This window comes from Heterocephalus glaber, unplaced genomic scaffold (assembly GCF_053883595.1).
Source record: "Heterocephalus glaber isolate CG9 unplaced genomic scaffold, H.glaber_assembly_v1.0 deba00001673, whole genome shotgun sequence".
Classification (NCBI taxonomy): domain Eukaryota; kingdom Metazoa; phylum Chordata; class Mammalia; order Rodentia; family Bathyergidae; genus Heterocephalus; species Heterocephalus glaber.
In genome coordinates this window covers 1,027,195-1,037,900 of record NW_028258410.1, presented here as the reverse complement: position 1 = coordinate 1,037,900, position 10,706 = coordinate 1,027,195, and the positions used below count along the sequence as shown (strand labels likewise).

General features: G+C 40.8%; 1 protein-coding gene across 1 annotated transcript; it reads left to right on the top strand.

The window, feature by feature from the left end:
* Positions 1 to 6,386: 6,386 nt before the first annotated feature.
* Positions 6,387 to 8,854, top strand: LOC101715837 (glycoprotein endo-alpha-1,2-mannosidase-like protein). The gene is given in 2 exon segments (XM_013069505.2): positions 6,387 to 6,930; positions 7,924 to 8,854. Coding segments are annotated over 2 exon segments (1,368 nt in total). The 5' UTR covers positions 6,387 to 6,456; the 3' UTR covers positions 8,818 to 8,854.
* Positions 8,855 to 10,706: the final 1,852 nt, after the last annotated feature.

The window sequence follows — 10,706 nt, the reverse complement described above, 5'->3', positions numbered from 1 at the left end:
TTCCTGTCCTCCCCTCAGCAATTGGACTGAAAAGTAACGATCTGACAGAAAAATAGTTTGTACCTCTGAAAAGAACATTCAGATACAACCTTAGGAGCTCAAGGTCTGGTTTAATTTGGACAAGGGAGGAAGGGAGCCTGGGGTGACTTTGACATAAAAGCCTTTTCACCTCAAAACTTGGAGATAGAACTCTGATGCCAAAGGGAACCTGCCTGTGTTCTTTGGCTTAGCAAGGAATAAACTCTTCATTTCACCAATTATATTTTCTCCATCTATTTTGGAGAGAGTGAAGGCAATAAGGACCATCAATTGTGATAATGATATATTTTCTTAACATCTACTGAAAATCAATATTCTTGCATAAATTACATTTTCAGAAAACGTACATTGCTTGCATACATTGTTTCCAAAAATTCTATATTAATCCTTTGCAAATCATAACAGTATTCATGGTAAGGTTTAAATAATATGTATATTAGTCTGATAAAATTCCCGTTTTATTTTACTAGTGTAATTCTCCCCAGTTTTAAGAATGATACTTACTGTGAGACAAAGGCTGAAAAAAAACCTTCTTCCAATAATATCTGCTTGGAAATTTGTCAAATTTAGATTTCAGGAGTTGAAATTTCCATAGGTACAATATTTATATATCTGATGTAATTTAACTTTATGTTTCTGTGTATTCCTTTTTCATTCTGAGGTTAATTATATCACAGTAGAAATTTTGTTCATATGGTAATGCACTGCAAAATTTATCAGGGAGTTTGGTCTGAAGAGAATTCAAGGGTGAAACTGTAAAAATAACCAGAGCAGTTCATGCCTTCCCTCCAAGGCTGGTAATTGCAGGGAGCCTTATAAAATGGACATGCAAAGTACTGCAGCATTTAGTCACTGTGTTAGTTACTTTTCTCTCATTGCTGTGACAAAATACCACACATTCAAATTTCAATGAGAAGGAGTTTATTTGGCTTACAGTTTGTAGAGGTTTCAGTCCATAATCAGCCAGCTCCAAGGTAGGATGCAAAACAGGCATGGCAGAGCAGAAACAACATCATACACACAAGGTAGGAAAGGTAACAAGAGGGAATTACTGGTGTCTCCCTGCCCCTTTTATCTTACTCAGACTACTTAGGGGAGGTAGCACTCACACCCTTAATCCTAGTGCCCTTGAGCCTAGCGGGTTGCATCATGAATCAATTCCAGCTTCACATACTCTCAATCAATCCTATGACGACATGAGGCTTTGGGGGGACATCTAGAACCAAACCATAACATTCCGCCCCTGGCCCCTCAAAGACCCATGTACATTCCTATACACAAAAGACATTTAGTCCATCTCTAAAGTTGCCAAAGTCCTAATAGTTTCAGTATTGCTGAAAAGTCCAAGTCCAAAATCTCCTCTGAGATTTAAGGCAAACTCTAAACTACAAGCCCCTGTGCAAATGAAAAGAAAGTCAAAGTCTTCCAACATTCAATGGCACTGAAGTGGAAAGAGCTCCCAAACTTAACTTGGAATGAATAATTACTGTAGCACATTTGTCCATGGACTGTAAGCCAGCTTAACTAACAATATAGCAGAAATGTGTTGTTTTTGTGCGCTACAGCAAAACTCCATCTGTGTCAACTTGTCCCTGTTTAAAAACACTTAATATGGATTAAACTTTTATTCCTTTTTTAATAAAATGCTCTATTAAAATTAAAGTATAAATTTTGAGCTTCTTGGAGAATTATCCATCAAAAAGACAAGCGTAAAAAAAACAAATATGCCGAAGGATAAATAGGAGGTAAATTTTGTAAGATTTCATGGACCATGTAATTTTGTGAAATATGGGTACCAATATATGATTTATTCATATTAAGTTGTAGATTGAAATGATACAAGTTAAAATATACATACATATGTCTAATATGTGTATATATGTGTGTGTTTGTACGTATGTATGCTCCACACATACATGCCTAGAAAAGAACTGTAACAGATACAAATAATTTTTTCATCAATTTTTTATTTTCTATCCTGAGAGACTAGTTGGAAATAATTATGAAAATTTATCAATATATAGATTAGCAAATTTAAATTTAAATAATGAAAGTATTTACACAAGATTTTTATGTATTTATAATTACAAACACAGTTGAAGGTTCACTAGGTGGGAGAGAAATAGAGAATAATATTCGAAACTACAAACATCCTGGAGAGAAGCCAAGGGGAGAAGGGGATGTAGGAGGTGCTGTGAATTGGATACACCTAAGAGAAAGTGTAGCACACACTCGGTGGAGTGGTCACATCTGAGACAGAATATGATTAAGTGATTATCTTTGACACTGAATATTCTTTTCTTGAGTCAGTTTTGCAGATGAGCAGACAAAGATTGCCAGATTTGAAAGTCAACACTGCTAAAAAAAAAAAAAAAAAAAAAAGGAAAAAAAATAATAAAAAGAATTGAGTGAAATGAAATCATAAGTGGCAGGGGAAACATTTGTTAAAAAAAATCTCAATATCCCAGAATGAACAGTAAAACACACACTAGGAGATAAAACATTTAAACAATAAAGATGCCTAGGTACACATATGGAAATTAGCAAATGAGAATCTGAAAAGATTATACTTGGACACAATGTTAACATGAAAAACTTCCAGGAGCCAACAAAGGAAGCTTATTTGAACACTGAGATACCTAAGGCCACAGAGTCTGACTAAAATCAGCAGAATTGCTCCAGACATAGCACTAACAGGAAGGAAGAGTCACAAATCTCTGGTGCCAGCGTTACACAGAACACACAAATTTATGACCCCACAGCCTTGGCCAGTTTCCAGACTGGGAATCTCAGCAGGACCAGCTGAGGGAGGGCCTGGTTTCCACATATTGCACACACAGGGGCAGGAACCTCCCACTCTTAAGCACACTCAAGGCAGGTGGCCGGGGGACTTGTAGCTGAACTGGCACTGTGGGTGTGAGGATTGCAGAATCACATAGAGTTTACTGTTTTTGGTGGAACAGACGTTCATGTTGCATGAACAGGGAAAACAGGCTTAAAACAAATGGAACTGGTGAATTACATAGAAAGGTCAGATGGCAATAACTTGTGAAAAACAGTACAGCAAAAAAGAAAATGTGGACAGATGCAATTTTAAAAACAGCAGTGAGGGAAAGTTTTCTTTTAAAAAAAATAGATAGTTATATTGTTGTGCCAACAAATGGTCAGCGAGTCAAAAGATTGAATGCCAAGTTTTTATTTCGCTGGCCTGGGTCCAAGCTCAAGGACGCAGCCCCAGAGAAGGACCCCGGACTTCTTTCAGCTGCAGGTTTTAAAGCAGTTTCAGAACCAGGAAGTTGGCTCTCTAGAGCTCTAGTGGCTCAATCGGTTAGCGCAGTAAGTAGTGAGGGCAGGAGTGTCAAGCGCAGTTACAGAAGAGTACATTTTGCAGTTTTTATCTTTTTTGTTTGTTTGTTTTGGTACCGGAGATCGAACTCCAGACCCTGCGCTTGCGCAGCAGGCGGTGAAACCACTGAGGTAAATCCCCGGCTCTGCAGTTTTTATCCTGACAATAACACTTATTATCTTGGTAAACTACCTGGGGGTTCAGGCAGAGGTCAGTGCCATGCATAAATGGAGATTTTACTAGAAATGGGGGCACGGATGCTAACTTGACTCAGGTCTCACAATATGTACTTTGGAAAATGACATTTCAGGAATAAGAAATGATGGAAATGTTCCAGAAGGCACCAAGGCTAATATTTATAGGGAGTGCTAGGTGGTCCTGAATTCAAGGCAAAGTGAGATACTATGAGTTGTGCTGTTATAAAGTTGGGTGTGCCTGCATCATAATGTCCCATAATCTTTCAGGAAGATACCTCCAAATCAAATGAATGAATCAAATGAAATTTTGATTTTTAATTTTTGAGGAAGCTCCATACTGATTCCCACGGCCATTGCACTAGTTTACATTCCCACCCAAAATGTAGAAGGGTTTCTTTTTTATTACAGCCTTACCAGAATTTTTTTTTATGATTTGAATTCTTCTTTTTTGGTGATCATTCTTTCTGCAATAAAATGAAAGCTCACTGTGTTTTTTTTTCTATTAAATTCTTTTATTGGTACATTTTAGTTATACAATACATTTACATTCATCATTCTGAACTTGCACCTTTACATGATGTATTTTGTCCTAGTTTTTCCCCATTCCCCTGCCCTCCCTTCAACCCCTCCACACCTCCCTATTTACAAAGGTTTTTTTCCATTTTTTTCTCATGTTTTTTTCCTTTCCTGTCATTCCTTTCCCTTACTCCTCATTTCCCTTACCCCTTTGGAACTTTTCTTCCTATTTCACATTATCAATTATTCATTTTTACATTTTGAGTTTCTCACACCAGAGAAAGTATTCGGTATTTCCACATGTGTGTCCTATTTATTTCACTTAAAAGTATGTCCTCAATGTGCATCCATTTACCTATAAATGTCTTTAATTTCTCATTCTTTATGGCTGAGTAGTACTCTATTTTATTTAAAAAAATCATATTTTCTCTATCCAGCCTCCAGTTGATTGGCACTTGGGCTGTTTCCAAGCTTTAGCTGTTCAAAACTGTGCCACAATAAACATGGGTGTGTGTATATCACTGTAGTATGATTCTGTTAATTTTGGGGGGAAAATACCCAGTAGAGGAATAGGTAGGTCACATGGGACCTCTAATTCTGGTTTTGTGAGGTATCTCCATACTGATTTCCACAGTGGTTGCATTAGTTTACACTCCCACTGATAAAGAAAAAGGGTTCCTTTCTCACCAGAACCCCGCCAACATTTATTATTGGTTGATTTCATGATAACAGCCATTCTCTCTGGAGTGAGGTGTAATCACAGTGTTGCTTTCATTTACATCTGTTGAATGACCAGTGATGTTCAAGAGTTTTTCCTATGTTTATTTGCCTCTTTTACTTCTTTGTCTGAGAAATATCTGTTCATTTCAGATGCCCATTTTTGAATTGGGTCATTAAATTTGAGGGCGGTCTGATTTTTTTAAAGTTCTTTTTATATTCTAGATAGTAGTCCTTTGTCTGAGGTACAGCTGCTAAAATTTTTTCCCATATTGTAGGTTGTCTCTTAGTTCTGTTGGTGGCTTCTCTTGCAGTGCAGAAGCTTTTTAATAAGATGATATCCCAGTTGTTGATTCTGTGTGCTAGTTCCTGTGCTACTGAGGTTTTGTTCATAAAGTCTTTTCCTATAACCAATGTCCTCAAGAGTTCTACCTAACTTATCTTCCAGCAAGTTTAGTGTTTCTCTTTTAGTATTTAGATCTTTAATGCACTCCAATTTTAGTTTAGTGTGTGGTGATAAATATGGGTCTAGTTTTAATCTGTGGCAGGTTGAAATCCAGTTTTTCCAACACCATTTATTAAATAGGCTATCTTTCCTCCAATGAGGGTGGTTGGCTCCTTTGTCAAAGATGAGGTGGCTGAATGTGTCTGCAGTTGTTTTGCATCTTCTAATCTATTCCACTGATTCTCCAGTCTGTTTCTTTGCCAGTACCACACTGTTTTTATTACAGAGTTGACTATGGTTTTAATTTGCATTTCTCTGAAGACCAGATAAATCTTGGGAGTGGCGTAGATGTTCACCAATGGATGAGTTGAAAAAGAAAACCTAGCATATATACATGATATTTCTTTTCCATAAAGAAGGATAGATTTGAGTCATTTGTAGGAAAAAGAATTCATTTATGACCATAGCATTAAGTGCAATAAACTAGATACAAAGCTTAAATATTACATAGTTTTTCTTTTATAAGAAACCAAAGTATAAATCAATTAAAAAATCAAAATAATATATGGATAAAAGGAAACAGTTAAATCTTTTATAAATTCACTTATGAAGTATGCAAGACTAAAGGGTTTTATACTGTATGTTAAATGGCTAAAGTGCATAATATAAAATAATACATTCAAAGTTGATTTTGAGTTCTGAAATTTTGCAAATAGTCCTAGGAGACAAATATTTGTAAATGAGAAGGGGACTCAGAAATGGAGGGGAGGAGTGTAGGGGATGTAAAATGAATAAAGATGTGCAATGTATATGTAACAACACTCCACAATGAATGTAATCACTGTGTACTGCAACTGGGTATGGATAAAATTAAAAATTAGAAAACAAAGTCATCATGAATGATAAAGTAAGAAGAGATGCGTGTACAGATGAAAGTAGGAGTTATTGTCAACCGGCAAGAACTCAGCAAAATTTTGGTTTCTATTGTTTGATGAGTAGAACTCAAGAAGAAAATATGCAGTCTGTTGGTTAATGATATTGCTCTGCTAAACACTGAACATTAGTGCCTTCTATTAAATCTATGCTTCATCTATATTCCCTTGACTCCAGGAAGGTACATCAATAATTGTACAATTGGAGCCATGGCGCAGCAGGACGAGAGATAGCGGGGCCTGGCCTGGGGTGCAGGGGAGGCTATGGCTCAGCGGTGGCGCCGCACCTGCATCGTGCTGTTCCTGGTGCTGCTCTTCGCCTTTGGCACCCTCATGGGCTTGCGCACGCTGAAGGTCCCAGATGGACTCCCCGCGCTGGGCCCAGCTCTGGAGCCGGCGCCCTTTGAGCGATGTGTGGAGACGGCCCCTGCACCCGCCCAGGCCCCTGCCATGCCCGCCGCACCCCCGCCGCCACAGCCCCGCATGGTGGAGCCCCGCAGCTTGCCCGGCCCGGTCCCCGCGGAGGCCGAGCCAGTCCCCGGGCAGAGCCTGGGAGTCTACTCCGACCTGCACGCCTTGTACTACTCATGCTAAGGGAGCCACTACATCCACTGGGACCACGTTATGGTGCCATACTGGGACCCCAAGATATCGGCCAGCTATCCCCGCGGCCACCACAGCCCCCCGGACAACTTGGGCTCCAGCTTCTACCCGCAGCTGGGCCCCTACAGCTCCCGGGTGGCGAAGCCCGACCAACCTCCAATGCTGCTTGACAAAGTTCCAGCTGGGGGAAAAGGAGGGTGGAACACATCGTACCCTCATGTTTTATTTTTTTCTTGCCCTAATGTTTACAATTGTTACTCTGGTCACAGGAATCATTGTATTTGTGACTAACAACATATTCTCCATGATGCAAATTGGCAATGTTGTATTGAAATCTGATCTGGCTCAAAAGTCCCAAATTCCTGTTTCTCTCAGTTCTATTGTCACACCCACTTCTAAAGAAACCCCTCCTAAAACTCCCTCTGTTTTCCTGACACTGTAACTCCTTTCCTCTATTAATGACTTTCTTTTTACTAAAGGGGTCTTATAAAGAGATTGAAAGGACAGATTTTAGATGTAAGACACAGTAGAAAATGGGAAATAGAAAGAAAGTTAAGACAGATAAATACACTAAGGAGGCAAGTTACTCAGCTTTTCTCAAAGTACTGTAAACATTTCCTGCTCATGGACCATGAACCCAAATAACATTTAAGCAAGATGAATAGAGGTATAGAAAAAATAGAGAGCTAATAGCAAACTATATTAACCATTGTGCAGTTTCTCAAGGGCCAGCTGACGACCACAAGTTTGACATTTAATTAACTAAATCTTGCTTGTATCCCCGCTGATATAGAGATTTTGATTAAGTTACTTTCTGTTCTGCTTAGGTGTGGGTAAATAAGGGGACAATTGTAATTTTTAAATGTATTCATGATGTTCAATGAAATGAATCAGCTTAGGAAAAATATACTTTGTTTAGTAAAAAATAACCTTTATTTCTATAGAAATTGCTAAGGCAACCTAAAATGTAAACATGTTCTGCCCAATGCCTCCTAGCCATTGCTTAAAGATATAAAAATAAATCAGACCCTGAGACTTCTCAGAGGGAACCTGCACATTGCTTGCGAAGGTTCTTTTCTCACTCGCCGGCCTGAGACCTCTCCCCTTCCTACCCTGCATCGACTGCAGCTGGTCTGCGGCACCCGGGACCCCGACATGCTGTGGGAACATATGACCCAGCTCAAGGAAGCCGCCATCGGCGTCCTGATCCTCTCCTGGTACCCACCTGGCATGGCTGATGATAATGGGGAACGCTCAGATGACCTGGTACCTGCCATTCTAGACACTGCCCATCAGTACAACATCCAGGTGGCCTTCCACATCCAACCTTACAAGGGCTGGGATGACATCACTGTACATGACAACATCAAGTACATCATTGACATGTATGGCTCCCATGGTGCATTTTACCACTATAAGAATAGCATGGGCAAAAGCCTCCCACTCTTTTATATCTACGACTCACACCTGACAACCCCTGAGGCTTGGGTGCACCTCCTGACACCAAATGGGCCCCACTCAATCCACAACACACCCTATGATGGAGTCTTCATAGCGCTGCTGGTAGAGGAGGGCCACACCCATGACATCCTCGAGGCAGGATTTGATAGCATGTACACCTACTTTGCCTTCAATGGTTTCTCCTTTGGCTCATCCCATCAGAACTGGAAAGCTGTGAAGAACTTTCGTGATGCCAACAATCTCATGTTCATTCCCAGTGTGGGACCTGGCTACATTGACACCAGCATCCGGGCCTGGAACAACCACAATACTCCTAACAGGGTCAATGGCAAGTACTATGAGATGGCACTACAGGCAGCCCTTACAGTGAGGTCAGAGATCATCTCCATCCCTTCTTTCAATGAGTGGCATGAAGGCACACAGATGGAGAAGGCCATTCCCAAGAAGACTCCCACTCGCCTGTATTTGGACTATCTGCCCCATCAGCCCAGCCTGTACCTGGAGCTGACCCACTGCTGGGCAGAGCACTTCATCAAGGAGAAGGAGCAGTGGCTGATGTGAGGGGCCTGAGGCAAACATCCAAGCCTTGCTGGAAGATGTCACCATGTAGGCTCAGCTGAGGGCACAGGCACTCACTGGTCCAGCAGCTGGGTGCTTCTGGGTGGTCATCAAGCCAGGGCCCATGTAGGACAGAGCCTGTTGCTGTGGCAAGTGTGCTGGGGCCCACTGCAGGGATGCAAAGCAAGGTGGTGTTCCAGCAAGAAGGGTAGAGTCTGGCAGGTGACTGCATGCAGCCTAGGGCAGCTCCACATCCTCAAACTGCTTTCATATAATCTCTTCTGGCTTTGAACTCTGCATCAGGTTGCTGCTGTGTAGTGGAGTCAGGAAGTTACTGCCTTTGGAAGGGTTTCAACATTCTGAGCTAGCATGCACCCTACTCCCTTCTGCCAGTCTGTGTTCCCTTATGAGGCCTCCCTCATTGTGTCTTCTTGAAGATAGGAACCCACAGTTGAGACTTTCCAAAAGGGAACTTACAGGTTTAAGTTCCTCCCAGCTGTCAGGAAATATTCCTGAGCAGTCACATTCACTCAACACTAACTGAGCACCTTAGTATGTGCTCCGTGCTGGGGAAAAGATGACTAGGAATGGCTCCCATCCTCCCAGTGCTACAGAGCCTAGTTTTCCTCATTTGGTGTGGCCTTGTAGCTAGTGCCTGGCAGTTATGTTTTCATTTTGGTGGTTTCGCCCAGTGTTGTTCAGTACTTTTTCCTCTGAGAAAATACCTCTGCTCCAGAGCCTACTTATTCCGATGAATATCTCATCCCAGGATATAACTAGGACGTTTCTCTTCAGCTGGCTGAACTGAATGAGCCCTCTCACTGGAGCCACTTGGAGCACTACTGGGGTCACACGTAGAGGTATCAAGTACACATTCCTGGGGCCGAGGATTTAGCTCAGTGGTTTCTCCACCAACTGTACAAGCTCAAGGACCCGAGCTCGATCCCCGGTACCAAAAAAAAAAAAAAAAAAAAAAAAAAAAAGAAAAGGAAATCAAGTACACATTCCTTTTGCTCTAAGACCTTGTAAATTCTGACTTCAGTCAGATTTTGACACATGGCCTAGGCTGGCTATAGTTTTAGCACAATGAAGAGTGTTAGTTTTAGCACAATCAAGCATTTGCTTGAGAAATTACTAGTTTAAATTAAGATTTCTAGAGGGAATAATTAACAAACCAGTGCTTATCTACAAACTGGTAGGCTAATTTCAGGGACCCTCAATAAAGTGGGCCCTGGAACACCTTGGCAAGATTCTTAGGATATACTTGAAATAATGTGCATTGGAAATCACTGTACTGAGAGGACTATGGGCTCAAGACTGAATCATAATTTTGGGAAATGGGGTACATAGGGAAGGGGGGGAGTGGACCCCAGGTCATCTCAAGGACACCTAGCCCTATTTGAGTTTCTGACACTAAACTCCATCAGACAGATGAACAGTGCCAGCCACCAAGCTTATGGCTTAGTTGAGGGAACCAAGACAAGCAGGACAGTTAGTAGGGCTGGATGTTGGCATGCAGTAGTTTCACTTCACATGGACAACTTGACAACTAGAGCAAGGCCAGCAAGAAGGGGAAGCTATCCTCATGCATCGCTGATGGCTAAGAAACTTGATTCAGTTCTCTTGAAGGCTAATCTACATCAAGAGCCATAAATGCATATGTACACTTTGATCTAATAAGTCTTACCCTAAGGAAACAATTTAAAAAAGAAAAAAAACCCTTTACAAATATGTTTACTAGTAGCGTTTTTTAACAGTAAAATGTTCAAATGCCTGACTACAACTTTAACAGTTGGTATACATGTGAATAAAGATAAAAGGCTGCTGAGTGAACACTGGAATTAAAGTCACTATACATATAATTTTAATTATACTTTATAAATAAATAATAA